This window comes from Cherax quadricarinatus, chromosome 15 (genome assembly GCF_038502225.1).
Source record: "Cherax quadricarinatus isolate ZL_2023a chromosome 15, ASM3850222v1, whole genome shotgun sequence".
NCBI classification, from domain to species: domain Eukaryota; kingdom Metazoa; phylum Arthropoda; class Malacostraca; order Decapoda; family Parastacidae; genus Cherax; species Cherax quadricarinatus.
This window is the reverse complement of record NC_091306.1, coordinates 20,896,225-20,917,849: the sequence shown is the minus strand read 5'-3', so window position 1 is coordinate 20,917,849 and position 21,625 is coordinate 20,896,225. Positions and strand designations below refer to the sequence as shown.

At 42.8% G+C, this 21,625-nt stretch overlaps 1 protein-coding gene across 1 annotated transcript in view; it reads left to right on the top strand.

The window, feature by feature from the left end:
- Positions 1–19,716, top strand: part of LOC138852723 (insulin-like growth factor-binding protein complex acid labile subunit) — a 216,180-nt gene extending 196,464 nt beyond the window's left edge. The window contains exon 2 of the mRNA XM_070085204.1: positions 15,454–19,716. Coding sequence (XP_069941305.1) covers positions 15,454–17,355 — 1,902 coding nt within the window. The 3' untranslated portion in view covers positions 17,356–19,716. The remainder of the gene's footprint in view (positions 1–15,453) is intronic.
- The last annotated feature ends 1,909 nt before the right edge of the window (positions 19,717–21,625 follow it).

The window sequence follows — 21,625 nt, the reverse complement described above, 5'->3', positions numbered from 1 at the left end:
CTTGTAAACATGATTAGGAAGGTAGAATACACGAATAACCCGCACATAGGAGACAGGAGCTTACGACGACGTTTCGGTCCGGCTTGGACCATTTAAGTTGCGCTGTGACTTAAATGGTCCAAGTAGGGCCGAAACATCGTCATAAGTTTCTCTCTTCTATGTGCGGGTCATTTGTGTATCGTTGCAGTCACGGTATTGTGACTTTTTGTTCTTTAGGAAGTTAGAAGTCTGACATTATTTAGTTTATAGCTGAAATGAGTAAATTATCACACTTTTAATAGAAACTGCTGCTACAATTGCATTTTATGAATTTATCTAAAATTTGAGACGATAGTGGCCAGGACTCGTTCAGGTACCCTTCTGTTCTCCTTCAGGATAGGTGCAGTGTCCTTAGTTTCCTTGTCCTCCCGATGTGGAGTGACACTAATTGTGTTGATTGAGTCGTGTGTCCTGTAACTCCTATAATTGCTTGTTGGATTCAACGACAATGAGTTCTTCTTAGTCTCTTCCCCTCAAGGAAGGTTCCTTGATGCTGGTGAGGGGCTCTTGATCTAGGGAACTGGATCTGTGCTCCAGTTCCCTGAGTTAAACCTGAATACTTTCCATCCCTCCCCCAAGCACTGTATAATCCTATGGGTTTAGTGCTTCCCCCTTGATTATAATAATAATAATAATTCTTAGTCTCTTCTGAGTGGATATTGTGCAGGTTTGTCCCTTTTAATTCTTTCTGGATATACTCATTTTATTGTTAGTGTTTTGATACCAGCTATTGCCTAGTTTTGTGATTGAAGGAATTTTTTTTTTTATATTTTATTTAAAACAATGCATACAAATATACATATATAGTCATGTATATAAAAATGATATATGTATAAAAATAGACATCATCAGTGACTGTTCCAGTCCACAAAGTAACACTATTCATAATGGTGCTGATATAATGGTGCTGATATACACCTGACCACAGTACGAAGCAGGTGACTCACCCCCCCCCCCCAATTTTACTTTATTGTTATTAATATACTCAAAAAGTTGCGCTAAACCACAAGGACGAACATTTACTTTAACAGTTTCATGTACTCCATATTTTATTGTTTTATTTTAAAACATTACGATACTTTTATTAAATATAAGAAGCCTCGTCTAGTTCTCCACAGAAAAAGAGAATTTTTTATACTTGCAATACACAAACACAATTATCTTTGCTCTTACAAAATATCCCTCAACCTATGCTTTTTATCCTTTTACGAAATACAAGATTACACAATAATATACTTTGTATCATTATTTGAAGGAATTGGGTGAATGGTTTTGCTATTTTCTACTTTGAACCTTAAACCCGCGTGTGGCAGGTTGGTGCAGCAACTCCAGGTGTGGGTCACGACGTACAGCACACGAGGATCAACACTCCGTACGATACTTTCAAAAATAAACGAGTATGGGAATACGTAATTCATACAACTTTACATTTACGAACTAATATTCGTTACATTCTGCAAACATTTATTGCAGTTATATAATCGTAAATTATATAGGCGGTTATACCTGAGTGACGCAAATGCCACACTGGTGATAAATTAGCTGCGTGGATATATTCTAAGTTAAAGACAAAAAAGTTCACTCACAGTTGAGTGGCACTTCTTGATAATGACGGTATGAGAGTATATCGTTAACAGCATGAGCAGCACTGCCCACATCTGAGTCTATAGTGGTATATTCACTCACTGGATGACTGGTACTGACCACAAGCGATTGTATGGTGGTATATTCACTCATGGGACGAGTGGCGCTGCCCAATACTACCTTTATGGTTTGTAAGTTCTCACACAGTATGACTGGCATCGCTCCATTACTTTCTCCTTTTGGGCGATATATATATATATATATATATATATATATATATATATATATATATATATATATATATATATATATATATATATATATATATATATATATATATACATATGTATATATGTCGTGCCGAATAGGCAGAACTTGCGATCTTGGCTTAAATAGCAACGCTCATCTTGCCATATAGGACAAGCGAAAATTTGTGTATGCAATAATTTCGCCAAAATCATTCTTAACCTAACGAAAAAAATATATTTCACTGTGTTTGTTTAGTATTAAATTATTGTAAACAAATCTAAAATATATTTAGTTGGGTTAGGCTAAAATAAATTGTTCTTGTTATAATAAGGTTAGGTAAGTTTTCTAAGATTCTTTTGTTGCAAAATTATAAATTTTTACATCAACATTAATGAAAAAAATATGTTTAAAAGTATAAGAGAAAATTTTAGAAAAGACTTAATTTTAAATGAGTTCTTGCAAATTGACTAGTTTTACATATTCGGCACGACACACACACACACACACACACGACATACACACACACACACACACACACACACACACACACACACACACACACACACACACACACACACACACACATATATATATATATATATATATATATATATATATATATATATATATATATATATATATATATATATATATATTTTTTTTTTTTTTTCAACAAGTCGGCAGTCTCCCACCGAGGCAGGGTGACCCAAAAAAGAAAGAAAATCCCCAAAAAGAAAATACTTTCATCATCATTCAACACTTTCACCACACTCACACATTATCACTGCTTTTGCAGAGGTGCTCAGAATACAACAGTTTAGAAGCATATACGTATAAAGATACACAACATATCCCTCCAAACTGCCAATATCCCAAACCCCTCGTTTAAAGTGCAGGCATTGTACTTCCCATTTCCAGGACTCAAGTCCGACTATATGAAAATAACCGGTTTCCCTGAATCCCTTCACTAAATATTACCCTGCTCACACTCCAACAGATCGTCAGGTCCCAAGTATCATTCGTCTCCATTCACTCCTATCTAACACGCTTATGCACGCTTGCTGGAAGTCCAAGCCCCTTGCCCACAAAATCTTTTTACCCCCTCTTTCCAACCCTTTCGAGGACGACCCCTACTCCTCCTTCCTTCCCCTATCGATTTATATGCTTTCCATGTCATTCTACTTTGATCCATTCTCTCTAAATGACCAAACCACCTCAACAACCCCTCTTCTGCCCTCTGACTAATGCTTTTATTAACTCCACACCTTCTCCTAATTTCCACACTCCGAATTTTCTGCATAATATTTACACCACACATTGCCCTTAGACAGGACATCTCCACTGCCTCCAACCGTCTCCTCGCTGCTGCATTTACCACCCAAGCTTCACATCCATATAAGAGTGTTGGTACTACTATACTTTCAAACATTCCCTTCTTTGCCTCCACAGATAACGTTTTTTGACTCCACATATACCTCAACGCACCACTCACCTTTTTTCCCTCATCAATTCTATGATTAACCTCATCCTTCATAAATCCATCCGCCGACACGTCAACTCCCAAGTATCTGAAAACATTCACTTCTTCCATACTCCTCCTCCCCAATTTGATATCCAATTTTTCTTTATCTAAATCATTTGATACCCTCATCACCTTACTCTTTTCTATGTTCACTTTCAACTTTCTACCTTTACACACATTCTCAAACTCATCCACTAGCCTTTGTAATTTTTCTTTAGAATCTCCCATAAGCACAGTATCATCAGCAAAAAGTAACTGTGTCAATTCCCATTTTGAATTTGATTCCTCATAATTTAATCCCACCCCTCTCCCGAACACCCTAGCATTTACTTCTTTTACAACCCCATCTATAAATATATTAAACAACCATGGTGACATTACACATCCCTGTCTAAGACCTACTTTTACCGGGAAGTATTCTCCCTCTCTTCTACACACCCTAACCTGAGCCTCACTATCCTCATAAAAGCTCTTTACAGCATTTAGTAGCTTACCACCTATTCCATATACTTGCAACATCTGCCACATTGCTCCTCTATCCACTCTATCATATGCCTTTTCTAAATCCATAAATGCAATAAAAACTTCCCTACCTTTATCTAAATACTGTTCACATATATGCTTCAATGTAAACACTTGATCTACACATCCCCTACCCACTCTGAAGCCTCCCTGCTCATCCGCAATCCTACATTCTGTCTTACCTCTAATTCTTTCAATTATAACCCTACCGTATACTTTTCCTGGTATACTCAGTAAACTTATTCCTCTATAATTTTTACATTCTCTTTTGTCCCCCTTCCCTTTATATAAAGGGACTATACATGCTCTCCGCCAATCCCTAGGTACCTTCCCCTCTTTCATACATTTATTAAATAAAAGTACCAACCACTCCAACACTATATCCCCCCCTGCTTTTAACATTTCTGTCATGATCCCATCAGTTCCAGCTGCTTTACCCCCTTTCATTCTACGTAATGCCTCACGTACCTCCACCACACTTACATTCTGCTCTTCTTCACTCCTAAAAGATGGTATACCTCCCTGGCCAGTGCATGAAATTACCACCTCCCTTTCTTCCTTAACATTTAAAAGTTCCTGAAAATATTCTCGCCATCTACCTAATACCTCCCTCTCCCCATCTACTAACTCCCCTACTCTGTTTTTAACAGACAAATCCATACTTTCCCTAGGCTTTCTTAACTTGTTTAACTCACTCCAAAATTTTTTCTTATTTTCATTAAAATTTCTTGACAGTGCCTCTCCCACTCTTTCATCTGCTCTCCTTTTGCACTCTCTCACCACTCTCTTCACCTTTCTTTTACTCTCCATATACTCTGCTCTTCTTATAACACTTCTGCTTTGTAAAAACCTCTCGTAAGCTACCTTTTTCTCTTTTATCACACCCTTTACTTCATCATTCCACCAATCACTCCTCTTTCCTCCTGCCCCCACCCTCCTATAACCACAAACTTCTGCCCCACATTCTAATACTGCATTTTTAAAACTATATATATATATATATATATATATATATATATATATATATATATATATATATATATATATATATATATATATATATGCAATAAGATCACAGTAAACAGGTGATTGATTTTCAAAAAGTTGAGAAAGTAGTATCAAGCAAGTCTATGGTCGACAGGAATGTAATTGAATCTTGTTTCATAAAAAGCAGTTTTGACAGTAATATGAATATTTCCTTTGGTTTATATAAATTAGATCCATTTATAATTAATAGAATTTGGGTAGAATTTAATAATACACTGGACAAATAAATAGCTTGGGGGTGAGTTTTGCAAAGGACCTATCCAAGTTGGCTCGCCGCGCGTCACGTGTTTAACCGTTGTGGGATCTGATAGTTAGGTGCTGGCCGACCCCTTATATAGCTTCCTTGGATGCTTCACTTTCATAGTTCCTTGATAATGTGAGTAGTCACGAAAGCGCTTGGAATTTCTCTATTCTTTCAGAGTGGTTGTTTTGCGCATATATATATATATATATATATATATATATATATATATATATATATATATATATATATATATATATATATATATATATATATATATATATATATATGTACCTAGGGCCTTGCTTTCCTGTATTGGCCTGGTTTAATTTCACTATGGTCGTCGTATTTACACAAACAACTGTATTCAACAAAACACACAATACCATCCATACATCCGCACCATTAACTGCATTTCCACCTAATCTCGTGCTCCCTGAAAATAAAATCCGCGAACGATTCCTACTGCAAATTACTCTGAATAGACATCCTAAAATTTAAGAAAAAATGGAGATAATTTTACCCCAGCGTTCAATTACCGCTTACTCGGCTATTCATTTGCATTTTAAAACCATGGAATGCTCGGGCAAAATTAGTGCTTTCGCTCTCGCATGTGGGCTTATCTTTAACGTTAAAAACGTGGCAGGGAGAAGACCCATGCGCAGGCTTCACCAGGAAGACCCATGCGCAGGCTTCACCAGGAAGACCAATGCGCAGGCTTCACCAGGAAGACCCATGTGCAGGCTTCACCAGGAAGACCCATGCGCAGGCTTCACCAGGAAGACCCATGCATAGGCTTCACCAGGAAGACCCATGCGTAGGCTTCACCAGGAAAGCCCATGCGTAGGCTTCACCAGGAAGACCCATGCACAGGCTTCACCAGGAAGACCCATGCGCAGGCTTCACCAGGAAGACCCATGCGTAGGCTTCACCAGGAAGACCCATGCGCAGGCTTCACCAGGAAGACCCATGTGCAGGCTTCACCAGGAAGACCCATATGCAGGCTTCACCAGAAAGACCCATGCGCAGGCTTCACCAGAAAGACCCATGCGGAGGCTTCACCAGGAAGACCCATACGCAGGCTTCACCAGGAAGACCCATGCGCAGGCTTCACCAGGAAGACCCATGCGTAGGCTTCACCAGGAAGACCCATATGCAGGCTTCACCAGGAAGACCCATGCGTAGGCTTCACCAGGAAGACCCATGCACAGGCTTCACCAGGAAGACCCATGTGCAGGCTTCACCAGGAAGACCCATGCGCAGGCTTCACCAGGAAGACACATGCGCAGGCTTCACCAGGAAGACCCATGCTCAGGCTTCACCAGGAAGACCCATGCTCAGGCTTCACCAGGAAGACCCATGCGCAGGCTTCACCAGGAAGACCCATGCGCAGGCTTCACCAGGAAGACCCATGCATAGGCTTCACCAGGAAGACCCATGCGTAGGCTTCACCAAGAAGACCCATGCACAGGCTTCACCAGGAAAACCTATGAGCAGGCTTCACCAGGAAGACCCATGCGCAGGTTTCACCAGGAAGACCCATGCGCAGGATTCACCAGGAAGACCCATGCGTAAGCTTCACCAGGAAGACCCATGTTCAGGCTTCACCAGGAAGACCCATGTTCAGGCTTCACCGGGAAGACCCATGCACAGGCTTCACCAGGAAGACCCATGTGCAGGCTTCACCAGGAAAACCTATGCGCAGGCTTCACCAGGAAGACACATGCGCAGGCTTCACCAGGAAGACCCATGCTCAGGCTTCACCAGGAAGACCCATGCTCAGGCTTCACCAGGAAGACCCATGCGTAGGCTTCACCAGGAAGACCCATGCGCAGGCTTCACCAGGAAGACCCATGCGCAGGCTTCACCAGGAAGACCCATGGGCAGGCTTCACCAGGAAGACACATGCGTAAGCTTCACCAGGAAGACCCATGTTCAGGCTTCACCAGGAAGACCCATGTTCAGGCTTCACCAGGAAGACCCATGCACAGGCTTCACCAGGAAGACCCATGCTCAGGCTTCACCAGGAAGACCCATGCGTAGGCTTCACCAGGAAGACCCATGCGCAGGCTTCACCAGGAAGACCCATGTTCAGGCTTCACCAGGAAGACCCATGCACAGGCTTCACCAGGAAGACCCATGTGCAGGCTTCACCAGGAAAACCTATGCACAGGCTTCACCAGGAAGACACATGCGCAGGCTTCACCAGGAAGACCCATGCTCAGGCTTCACCAGGAAGACCCATGCTCAGGCTTCACCAGGAAGACCCATGCGTAGGCTTCACCAGGAAGACCCATGCGCAGGCTTCACCAGGAAGACCCATGTGCAGGCTTCACCAGGAAGACCCATATGCAGGCTTCACCAGAAAGACCCATGCGCAGGCTTCACCAGGAAGACACATGCGCAGGCTTCACCAGGAAGACCCATGCGTAGGCTTCACCAGGAAGACCCATGCGTAGGCTTCACCAAGAAGACCCATGCACAGGCTTCACCAGGAAAACCTATGCACAGGATTCACCAGGAAGACCCATGCGCAGGCTTCACCAGGAAGACCCATGGGCAGGCTTCACCAGGAAGACCCATGCATAAGCTTCACCGGGAAGACCCATGTTCAGGCTTCATCAGGAAGACCCATGTTCAGGCTTCACCAGGAAGACCCATGCACAAGCTTCACCAGGAAGACCCATGCGCAAGCTTCACCAAGAAGACCTATGCACAAACTTCACCAGGAAGACCCATGCGCAGGCTTCACCAGGAAGACCCATGCACAGACTTCACCAGGAAGACCCATGTGCAGGCTTCATCAGGAAGACCCATCCCCAGGCTTCACCAGGAAGACCCATGTTCAGGCTTCACCAGGAAGACCCATGCACAAGCTTCACCAGGAAGACCCATGCACAAGCTTCACCAGGAAGACCCATGCACAAGCTTCACCAGGAAGACCCATGCACAAGCTTCACCAGGAAGACCCATGCACAAGCTTCACCAGGAACCATGCACAAGCTTCACCAGGAATACCCATGCACAAGCTTCACCAGGAAGACCCATGCACAAGCTTCACCAGGAAGTCCCATGCACAAGCTTCACCAGGAAGACCCATGCACAAGCTTCACCAGGAAGACCCATGCACAAGCTTCACCAGGAAGACCCATGCACAAGCTTCACCAGGAAGACCCATGCACAAGCTTCACCAGGAAGACCCATGCACAAGCTTCACCAGGAAGAACCATGCACAAGTTTCACCAGGAAGACCCATGCACAAGCTTCACCAGGAAGACCCATGCACAAGCTTCACCAGGAAGTCCCATGCACAAGCTTCACCAGGAAGTCTCATACACAAGCTTCACTAGGAAGACCCATGCACAAGCTTCACCAGGAAGACCCATGCACAAGCTTCAGGAAGACCCATGCACAAGCTTCACCAGGAAGACCCATGCACAAGCTTCACCAGGAAGACTCGTGCACAAGCTTCACCAGGAAGACCCATGCACAAGCTTCACCAGGAAGACCCATGCACAAGCTTCACCAGGAAGACTCGTGCACAAGCTTCACCAGGAAGAACCATGCACAAGCTTTACCAGGAAGAACCATGCACAAGCTTCACCAGGAAGACCCATGCACAAGCTTCACCAGGAAGACCCATGCACAAGCTTCACCAGGAAGACCCCTACACAAGCTTCACCAGGAAGACTCGTGCACAAGCTTCACCAGGAAGAACCATGCACAAGCTTCACCAGGAAGAACCATGCACAAGCTTCACCAGGAAGAACCATGCACAAGCTTCACCAGGAAGACCCATGCACAAGCTTCACCAGGAAGACTCGTGCACAAGCTTCACCAGGAAGAACCATGCACAAGCTTCACCAGGAAGACCCATGCACAAGCTTCACCAGGAAGACTCGTGCACAAGCTTCACCAGGAAGAACCATGCACAAGCTTCACCAGGAAGAACCATGCACAAGCTTCACCAGGAAGAACCATGCACAAGCTTCACCAGGAAGAACCATGCACAAGCTTCACCAGGAAGAACCATGCACAAGCTTCACCAGGAAGAACCATGCACAAGCTTCACCAGGAAGAACCATGCACAAGCTTCACCAGGAAGAACCATGCACAAGCTTCACCAGGAAGAACCATGCACAAGCTTCACCAGGAAGAACCATGCACAAGCTTCACCAGGAAGAACCATGCACAAGCTTCACCAGGAAGAACCATGCACAAGCTTCACCAGGAAGAACCATGCACAAGCTTCACCAGGAAGAACCATGCACAAGCTTCACCAGGAAGAACCATGCACAAGCTTCACCAGGAAGAACCATGCACAAGCTTCACCAGGAAGAACCATGCACAAGCTTCACCAGGAAGAACCATGCACAAGCTTCACCAGGAAGAACCATGCACAAGCTTCACCAGGAAGAACCATGCACAAGCTTCACCAGGAAGAACCATGCACAAGCTTCACCAGGAAGAACCATGCACAAGCTTCACCAGGAAGAACCATGCACAAGCTTCACCAGGAAGAATACAAGCTTAAAATATTTGATTGCAAATAATATGTTTTACTTGGAAAGATAATAACACAAGTTATATAGATGTATAGATCTCGTAGTATATACAGAAGGGCCCCGCTTTACAGCACTTCACTCTGTAGTGTTTCGCTTTACAGCACTTCACTCTGTAGTGTTTCGCTTTACAGCACTTCACTCTGTAGTGTTTCGCTTTACAGCACTTCACTCTGTAGTGTTTCGCTTTACAGCACTTCACTCTGTAGTGTTTCGCTTTACAGCACTTCACTCTGTAGTGTTTCGCTTTACAGCACTTCACTCTGTAGTGTTTCGCTTTACAGCACTTCACTCTGTAGTGTTTCGCTTTACAGCACTTCACTCTGTAGTGTTTCGCTTTACAGCACTTCACTCTGTAGTGTTTCGCTTTACAGCACTTCACTCTGTAGTGTTTCGCTTTACAGCACTTCACTCTGTAGTGTTTTGCTTTACAGTACTTCACTCTGTAGTGTTTCGCTTTACAGCACTTCACTCTGTAGTGTTTTGCTTTACAGCACTTCACTCTGTAGTGTTTTGCTTTACAGCACTTCACTCTGTAGTGTTTTGCTTTACAGCACTTCACTTTATAGTGTTTTGCTTTACAGCACTTCACTCTATAGTGTTTTGCTTTACAGCACTTCACTCTATAGTGTTTTGCTTTACAGCACTTCACTCTATAGTGTTTTGCTTTACAGCACTTCACTTTATAGTGTTTTGCTTTACAGCACTTCACTTTATAGTGTTTTGCTTTACAGCACTTCACTCTATAGTGTTTTGCTTTACAGCACTTCACTCTATAGTGTTTTGCTTTACAGCACTTCACTCTATAGTGTTTTGCTTTACAGCACTTCACTTTATAGTGTTTTGCTTTACAGCACTTCACTCTATAGTGTTTTGCTTTACAGCACTTCACTCTATAGTGTTTTGCTTTACAGCACTTCACTCTATAGTGTTTTGCTTTACAGCACTTCACTCTATAGTGTTTTGCTTTACAGCACTTCACTCTATAGTGTTTTGCTTTACAGCACTTCACTCTGTAGTGTTTCTCTTTACAGCACTTCACTCTATAGTGTTTTGCTTTACAGCACTTCACTCTGTAGTGTTTCTCTTTACAGCACTTCACTCTATAGTGTTTTGCTTTACAGCACTTCACTTTATAGTGTTTTGCTTTACAGCACTTCACTCTATAGTGTTTTGCTTTACAGCACTTCACTCTATAGTGTTTTGCTTTACAGCACTTCACTCTGTAGTGTTTCGCTTTACAGCACTTCACTCTATAGTGTTTTGCTTTACAGCACTTCACTTTATAGTGTTTTGCTTTACAGCACTTCACTTTATAGTGTTTTGCTTTACAGCACTTCACTCTATAGTGTTTTGCTTTACAGCACTTCACTTTATAGTGTTTTGCTTTACAGCACTTCACTCTATAGTGTTTTGCTTTACAGCACTTCACTCTATAGTGTTTTGCTTTACAGCACTTCACTTTATAGTGTTTTGCTTTACAGCACTTCACTCTATAGTGTTTTGCTTTACAGCACTTCACTTTATAGTGTTTTGCTTTACAGCACTTCACTCTGTAGTGTTTCGCTTTACAGCACTTCACTTTATAGTGTTTTGCTTTACAGCACTTCACTCTGTAGTGTTTCGCTTTACAGCACTTCACTTTATAGTGTTTTGCTTTACAGCACTTCACTCTGTAGTGTTTTGCTTTACAGCACTTCACTCTGTAGTGTTTTGCTTTACAGCACTTCACTTTATAGTGTTTTGCTTTACAGCACTTCACTCTATAGTGTTTTGCTTTACAGCACTTCACTTTATAGTGTTTTGCTTTACAGCACTTCACTCTATAGTGTTTTGCTTTACAGCACTTCACTCTATAGTGTTTTGCTTTACAGCACTTCACTTTATAGTGTTTTGCTTTACAGCACTTCACTCTATAGTGTTTTGCTTTACAGCACTTCACTTTATAGTGTTTTGCTTTACAGCACTTCACTCTGTAGTGTTTCGCTTTACAGCACTTCACTTTATAGTGTTTTGCTTTACAGCACTTCACTCTGTAGTGTTTCGCTTTACAGCACTTCACTTTATAGTGTTTTGCTTTACAGCACTTCACTCTGTAGTGTTTTGCTTTACAGCACTTCACTCTGTAGTGTTTCGCTTTACAGCACTTCACTCTGTAGAGTTTCGCTTTACAGCACTTCACTCTATAGTGTTTTGCTTTACAGCACTTCACTTTATAGTGTTTTGCTTTACAGCACTTCACTCTATAGTGTTTCACTTTACAGCACTTCACTCTATAGTCTTTTGCTTTACAGCACTTCACTTTATAGTGTTTTGCTTTACAGCACTTCACTCTATAGTGTTTTGCTTTACAGCACTTCACTCTATAGTGTTTTGCTTTACAGCACTTCACTCTATAGTGTTTCGCTTTACAGCACTTCACTCTATAGTGTTTCGCTTTACAGCACTTCACTCTATAGTGTTTTGCTTTACAGCACTTCACTTTATAGTGTTTTGCTTTACAGCACTTCACTTTATAGTGTTTTGCTTTACAGCACTTCACTCTATAGTGTTTTGCTTTACAGCACTTCACTTTATAGTGTTTTGCTTTACAGCACTTCACTCTATAGTGTTTTGCTTTACAGCACTTCACTCTATAGTGTTTTGCTTTACAGCACTTCACTCTATAGTGTTTTGCTTTACAGCACTTCACTCTGTAGTGTTTCGCTTTACAGCACTTCACTCTATAGTGTTCTGCTTTACAGCACTTCACTTTATAGTGTTTTGCTTTACAGCACTTCACTCTATAGTGTTTTGCTTTACAGCACTTCACTCTATAGTGTTTTGCTTTACAGCACTTCACTTTATAGTGTTTTGCTTTACAGCACTTCACTTTATAGTGTTTTGCTTTACAGCACTTCACTTTATAGTGTTTTGCTTTACAGCACTTCACTCTGTAGTGTTTTGCTTTACAGCACTTCACTTTATAGTGTTTTGCTTTACAGCACTTCACTCTATAGTGTTTTGCTTTACAGCACTTCACTTTATAGTGTTTTGCTTTACAGCACTTCACTCTGTAGTGTTTCGCTTTACAGCACTTCACTCTATAGTGTTTTGCTTTACAGCACTTCACTCTATAGTGTTTTGCTTTACAGCACTTCACTTTATAGTGTTTTGCTTTACAGCACTTCACTCTGTAGTGTTTTGCTTTACAGCACTTCACTTTATAGTGTTTTGCTTTACAGCACTTCACTCTGTAGTGTTTCGCTTTACAGCACTTCACTTTATAGTGTTTTGCTTTACAGCACTTCACTCTGTAGTGTTTTGCTTTACAGCACTTCACTCTGTAGTGTTTCGCTTTACAGCACTTCACTCTATAGTGTTTCGCTTTACAGCACTTCACTCTATAGTGTTTTGCTTTACAGCACTTCACTTTATAGTGTTTTGCTTTACAGCACTTCTCTCTGTAGTGTTTCGCTTTACAGCACTTCACTCTATAGTGTTTTGCTTTACAGCACTTCACTTTATAGTGTTTTGCTTTACAGCACTTCACTCTATAGTGTTTCACTTTACAGCACTTCACTCTATAGTGTTTTGCTTTACAGCACTTCACTTTATAGTGTTTTGCTTTACAGCACTTCACTCTATAGTGTTTTGCTTTACAGCACTTCACTCTATAGTGTTTTGCTTTACAGCACTTCACTCTATAGTGTTTCGCTTTACAGCACTTCACTCTATAGTGTTTCGCTTTACAGCACTTCACTCTATAGTGTTTTGCTTTACAGCACTTCACTTTATAGTGTTTTGCTTTACAGCACTTCACTTTATAGTGTTTTGCTTTACAGCACTTCACTCTATAGTGTTTTGCTTTACAGCACTTCACTTTATAGTGTTTTGCTTTACAGCACTTCACTCTATAGTGTTTTGCTTTACAGCACTTCACTCTATAGTGTTTTGCTTTACAGCACTTCACTCTATAGTGTTTTGCTTTACAGCACTTCACTCTGTAGTGTTTCGCTTTACAGCACTTCACTCTATAGTGTTTTGCTTTACAGCACTTCACTTTATAGTGTTTTGCTTTACAGCACTTCACTCTATAGTGTTTTGCTTTACAGCACTTCACTCTATAGTGTTTTGCTTTACAGCACTTCACTTTATAGTGTTTTGCTTTACAGCACTTCACTTTATAGTGTTTTGCTTTACAGCACTTCACTTTATAGTGTTTTGCTTTACAGCACTTCACTCTGTAGTGTTTTGCTTTACAGCACTTCACTTTATAGTGTTTTGCTTTACAGCACTTCACTCTGTAGTGTTTTGCTTTACAGCACTTCACTTTATAGTGTTTTGCTTTACAGCACTTCACTCTGTAGTGTTTCGCTTTACAGCACTTCACTCTATAGTGTTTTGCTTTACAGCACTTCACTCTATAGTGTTTTGCTTTACAGCACTTCACTTTATAGTGTTTTGCTTTACAGCACTTCACTCTGTAGTGTTTCGCTTTACAGCACTTCACTCTATAGTGTTTTGCTTTACAGCACTTCACTCTATAGTGTTTTGCTTTACAGCACTTCACTCTATAGTGTTTCGCTTTACAGCACTTCACTCTATAGTGTTTTGCTTTACAGCACTTCACTCTGTAGTGTTTCGCTTTACAGCACTTCACTCTATAGTGTTTCGCTTTACAGCACTTCACTCTGTAGTGTTTCGCTTTACAGCACTTCACTCTGTAGTGTTTCGCTTTACAGCACTTCACTCTGTAGTGTTTCGCTTTACAGCACTTCACTCTATAGTGTTTCGCTTTACAGCACTTCACTCTATAGTGTTTCGCTTTACAGCACTTCAATATATAGTGTTTCGCTTTACAGCACTTCACTCTATAGTGTTTTGCTTTACAGCACTTCACTCTATAGTGTTTTGCTTTACAGCACTTCACTCTATAGTGTTTTGCTTTACAGCACTTCACTCTATAGTGTTTTGCTTTACAGCACTTCACTCTATAGTGTTTTGCTTTACAGCACTTCACTCTATAGTGTTTCGCTTTACAGCACTTCACTCTATAGTGTTTCGCTTTACAGCACTTCACTCTATAGTGTTTCGCTTTACAGCACTTCACTCTATAGTGTTTTGCTTTACAGCACTTCACTCTATAGTGTTTCGCTTTACAGCACTGCGCTCTACAGCATTTCGCTAATGAAGCAGTTTTTAATTATACCTGTTCTTCATTGAGACTTTCCTACATTATATTCATCATTCACTACAAACTAAGGTAGAAAATATTTTAAGGTAAGTAATGTGTGCATTGTACAAGAATTTTTAGGCCTAGCTCTATTAATAAATTATTATTGTAATCAAAAAGAAGCGCTAAGCCAACAAGAGTCATACATCGCAGTCACTTAATATATGATAGTGTAAACATGTTATCAGAGTTTTATATGCATTTCAAAGTGAAAAATAAAAGCTGTTTCACTTTACAGCGATTTTCACTATACAACTGTGGCCCAGAACCTCACCTGCTGTATAAGCGGGACCCGGCTGTGCATTGAGTTTGCTTTTGTCTCCATTGTTAGAAGGCTTTTGTCTCCATCGTTAGAAGGCTTTTGTCTTCATTGTAAGAATTAAAGTATTTTTGACTTTAGTTAATAGCTGGAATGCATCCCTAATGACCCTAGTGCAGCAGACAGGAGTTATAACTCACATCTTTTTTTCAGGTGTTGCTGGTGACATCAGCTGTATGGTTGTGTGCGGGCGCGGCGCGGGCGTGTCCAGAGGTGTGCAGGTGTAGTCTGGATGGTCGTGGGCGGCGGTCAGTGAGATGCGAGGCTGGTGGAATGCTCGACCCCATCCCTGTGATGAAGATGGCTGTGGACACCGAGGTGCTGGTCATCACTGGGCCGCCCTACCACCCTAACACCCTCACACTTGGACCAATCTTTAAGGAGCTCCGGCGCCTCGAAGAAATCCACATTACCTGGGCCAGCATTCCAGCCCTTGGGGCTCACTCCTTCTGGGGACTTCAGAGGCTTCACGTGCTCAACCTGACGCATAACCACATAGCTACCCTGATGGACACCAACTTCCGAGGCGCTGACGTATTGCAACACCTCGACCTGAGTCATAATCTCATCGAGTCGGTGCCGTCGGCTGTGTTCCGGCACGTACGACGCTTGCAGTCACTTACGTTAGCTCACAACATGGTTCCCGAGCTGGTGCCCAGAATATTCTTCGGCCTCACTCGGCTAGAAAAGCTAGATTTGAGCTACAATCCCCTCGGAGATCTCCAGCCAGAGCAGTTCTCTGACGTGCCCGAGCTACAGAAGCTAGTGTGCGCAGGCTGTGGGCTTTCCTCCCTCAGTAGTTCCCTCCTCCAAGCTCTGACAAACTTGCATACCCTCGACCTACATAACAACCGGCTGACGCAGGTTCCATCAGGGGTAGCCACCACATTCCTGCCCAAACTCATCAAGCTCAATTTGGACGCTAATCTGATCTCATTCGTCGAGCATGGAGTAATTGCAGGCTCGTCACTCAGCTATTTACATCTAGCGCACAACAGGATCAATCGTGTGGAGCCTGGAGCCTTTGCTAACAGCTCCCTCAAGTATCTTGACCTCTCCTACAACCGTCTTGTGAATGTTGACAATGAAGCTATTAGGGACGCCTTGGACGACCTGTACGAACTTGATCTCTCTGGGAATTCCTTGCATATAGAGCAGCTCTTGTTTGTGTTACCGGCAGCACAGAAACTTCAACGACTTGGTCTAGGTGACATGGGGCTCATGCGTCTGCCTCCGGGACTGCTTCAGAATTTGAGTAACCTACTTCACCTGAACGTCTCTTCTAACTACCTTTCAGTCTTCCCCACCGAAGCATTACTGAACGCACCACAACTACGTTCCCTTGATCTTTCCCGCAATAGCTTCAGAGGACTCGATGACAAAATGGTTTCTGCAATAAGTGCCTCAAAAAAACTGTGGAAACTACGATTAGAGGGCAACCCCTGGCACTGTGACCAGTGCCACATTGGACCTTTACTTCGCTGGCTACAAGACGCGCCCGACCAAGAATCAGGCTGTGATGAACCTCGAGTGTGGACGTGTCTAAAGTGTGTGAGTCCCAGTGGTGTGGAGGGTCTGGAACTGGCTCTGCTGCCTCTAGGTGACCTACCTATGTGCCCGCAAGAACTGCCAGCAGCAGCACCATCATGGAACACACCGGCTCTCAGTGAGGCCACCATTGAGCCAATGTTACCCAGGAGCCAACTCACAATACAGGAAGACGTTGGTGCGGACTGGTCCATGACAAGGCTCTTTAAAGAGAAGCTACATATGGTAATTGTCATAGGCTGCTGCATAGTGCTTCTGTTACTCATCCTGGTGATTGTGGCTGTAGTGGCTTACAGTCGCCACTCAGCTTTTTACTATACCTGCGAAGGACAGTCTCTCGATGTAAAGAAACTGAAAGCAAAGGAGGCGAAAAACAATAACAAGCCAAGTGTGCAGAGTGCGAGCCGTCCAGACGTGACCATCGCCACCATAGACGAGATGACAGACATAGCAGGCTCCCAGGAACTGCTAGAAGAGAAACTCCCACACACTGAATATTTTGGTTAGCTTCATAAAACGCTAAAGAAAACGGTGAAAACAAAAACAAAAAGTACTTTGATGTTATATACTTACTTGGGAAATGGATTAAATAGAGCGGGATATTTCTGTTCCTCTCTGAGAGCTCTTTAGTGCTTCAGTGAGAAAGACTGTGCATGAAGACTTGCAAGTCTTCACATTCTTTAGATATTGCACGAGTTTCAGTTCGCAAAACTATGCCGAGAAACAAAATAAACACATGATAATATTCGGCTTGCTATTTTTCTGAAAAATCGGTGAATACCAGAGTTTTATTTCACGAATATGTGCGCGCGTGTGTGGGAGAGATTGAGATAGATTATTGATTTATGATTACCTGTTTGTATTGACAGGAGCAGATATGCTCGTGGTGTTCCGTCTTGTGTTTGTGTGCTTTATGGCTGTCAGTTATTTTTCCATTTTGTCTTTAGTGCCAATGGAAGAGAAAATGATGAAAAAAAAGACAGAAACTATGCTCTCGTCTTACAGTTTTTCAATTCTTCGTGTAGTAAAATTATTAAAAGTTGTAAATGCATATAAAACGGAATGCATAAAATGGGATTAAGAAATAGTGTTCATCTGTTTAAGTCTTGAGTCAAGACTGAAAATATTTTAAGAGCCATACAACTGAAAGGAAAATCTCTCTTGCCAAGTGTCGACACGCATATCAGCCCATTCAGTGATTTTTTTTTATCAGTGTGAGTTTGTGTGTCATCGAATTATCCCCCAACAAAACTGGAAAAAGTTGTAATGTTACTTTCAGTGCATCCGCCCAATCCCAGACTTTCTCTCTTTCTCTTTTTCGCTCTCACACATATACATCAAACCTCGCTTTAGAGACAAAGACCTTGGAGTAAGCACAGTGCCGAGCATATTGCCTGAGGTGCATATCAACTTTATACTATCTGCGCCTTGGAATATGCTGCACCAGCATGGAACTCATACCTGATACAGCATATCAAGAAAATGGAAAAAGTGCAAAGACTTACAATAAAACTACTTCCATAGCTAAGAGTAATAAGCTACGAGGAAAGAGTAAGACAACTGAATCTGACGACATTAGAAGATAGAACCTATTAACATGTTATAACATAAAATATTCAAGAGGATTTGATAGGTTGGCCATAGAGTATTCGAGGCGAGAAACAGGTACACAAGGGAACAGGTGAACTTTAAAAACATGAGTGACAGATATCAAGAAGAATTTCTTTAGTTTCAGGAAGTGGAATGACCCTGACGACATAGTGGAGGCAGCTCCATATATAGTTTTAAGAATAGGTATGATAAGGTCATAGACGCTAGGAAGGAATAAATCCGGCAAACAACCAGTTAAGAGGCAGGGGCCAGGAGCTGAGACTCGACCCCTGGAACCACAAAAAAGCGAGTGTAAACAGATGAGTACACACAGGAGGGACTCCGGAGCGAAGGCTTGTGTGAGAGGCATAACTTTTTCAAACTTTTTGAAGGAAATTTTTGAGTTGGAATGGGGGAAAGAGAGAGAAACAGAGAGTAGTTCCTACTCAACTCCAGCTAACTTACCCGAGTTGCAGCAACCTAAGCGAAGAGATGTGTTATCAGTCTTGTGTGATGTAACCACCTCCATCACCCTACTGTTGGGTGGTCTTGTAACTACATCTATCACCCTACTGTCGTGTGGTCTTGTAACCACCTCTATCACCCTACTGTTGTGTGGTCTTGTGACCACCTCCATCACCCTACTGTTGTGTGATCTTGTGACCACCTCCATCACCCTACTGTTGTGTGATCTTGTGACCACCTCCATCACCCTACTGTTGTGTGATCTTGTGACCACCTCCATCACCCTACTGTTGGGTGGTCTTGTAACTACATCTATCACCCTACTGTTGTGTGATCTTGTGACCACCTCCATCACCCTACTGTTGGGTGGTCTTGTAACTACATCTATCACCCTACTGTTGTGTGATCTTGTGACCACCTCCATCACCCTACTGTTGGGTGGTCTTGTAACCACCTCCATCACCCTACTGTTGGGTGGTCTTGTAACCACCTCCATCACCCTACTGTTGGGTGGTCTTGTAACCACCTCCATCACCCTACTGTTGGGTGGTCTTGTAACCACCTCCATCACCCTACTGTTGGGTGGTCTTGTAACCACCTCCATCACCCTACTGTTGGGTGGTCTTGTAACCACCTCCATCACCCTACTGTTGTGTGGTCTTGTAACCACCTCCATCACCCTACTGTTGTGTGGTCTTGTAACCACCTCTATCACCCTACTGTTGTGTGATCTTGTGACCACCTCCATCACCCTACTGTTGTGTGGTCTTGTAACCACCTCCATCACCCTACTGTTGTGTGGTCTTGTAACCACCTCCATCACCCTACTGTTGTGTGGTCTTGTAACCACCTCCATCACCCTACTGTTGTGTGGTCTTGTAACCACCTCCATCACCCTACTGTTGTGTGGTCTTGTAACCACCTCCATCACCCTACTGTTGTGTGGTCTTGTAACCACCTCCATCACCCTACTGTTGTGTGGTCTTGTAACCACCTCCATCACCCTACTGTTGTGTGGTCTTGTAACCACCTCCATCACCCTACTGTTGTGTGGTCTTGTAACCACCTCCATCACCCTACTGTTGTGTGGTCTTGTAACCACCTCCATCACCCTACTGTTGTGTGGTCTTGTAACCACCTCCATCACCCTACTGTTGTGTGGTCTTGTAACCACCTCCATCACCCTACTGTTGTGTGGTCTTGTAACCACCTCCATCACCCTACTTTTGTGTGGTCTTGTAACCACCTCCATCACCCTACTGTTGTGTGGTCTTGTAACCACCTCTATCACCCTACTGTTGTGTGGTCTTGTAACCACCTCCATCACCCTACTGTTGTGTGGTCTTGTAACCACCTCTATCACCCTACTGTTGTGTGATCTTGTGACCACCTCCATCACCATACTGTTGTGTGGTCTTGTAACCAAATCCATCTCCCTACTGTTTTGTGGTCTTGTAACCGCCTCCATCACTACTGTTGTGATCACCTCTGTCACACTACTGTTGTGATCACCTCCGTCACACTACTGATGTGATCACCTTCATCACACTACTGTTGTGATCACCACCATCACACTACTGTTGTGATCACCACCATCACACTACTGTTGTGATCACCACCATCACACTACTGTTGTGATCACCACCATCACACTACTGTTGTGATCACCACCATCACACTACTGTTGTGATCACCACCATCACACTACTGTTGTGATCACCACCATCACACTACTGTTGTGATCACCTCTGTCACACTACTGTTGTGATCACCACCATCACACTACTGTTGTGATCACCACCATCACACTACTGTTGTGATCACCACCATCACACTACTGTTGTGATCACCTCTGTCACACTACTGTTGTGATCACCACCATCACACTACTGATGTGATCACCACCATCACACTACTGTTGTGATCACCACCATCACACTACTGTTGTGATCACCACCATCACACTACTGTTGTGATCACCACCATTACACTACTGTTGTGATCACCACCATCACACTACTGTTGTGATCACCACCATCACACTACTGTTGTGATCACCACCATCACACTACTGTTGTGATCACCACCATCACACTACTGTTGTGATCACCACCATCACACTACTGTTGTGATCACCACCATCACACTACTGTTGTGATCACCTCTGTCACACTACTGTTGTGATCACCACCATCACACTACTGTTGTGATCACCACCATCACTACTGTTGTGATCACCACCATCACACTACTGTTGTGATCACCACCATCACACTACTGTTGTGATCACCACCATCACACTACTGATGTGATCACCACCATCACACTACTGTTGTGATCACCACCATCACACTACTGTTGTGATCACCACCATCACACTACTGTTGTGATCACCTCTGTCACACTACTGTTGTGATCACCACCATCACACTACTGTTGTGATCACCACCATCACACTACTGTTGTGATCACCACCATCACTACTGTTGTGATCACCACCATCACTACTGTTGTGATCACCACCATCACACTACTGTTGTGATCACCACCATCACACTACTGTTGTGATCACCACCATCACACTACTGTTGTGATCACCACCATCACTACTGTTGTGATCACCACCATCACACTACTGTTGTGATCACCACCATCACTACTGTTGTGATCACCACCATCACTACTGTTGTGATCACCACCATCACACTACTGTTGTGATCAC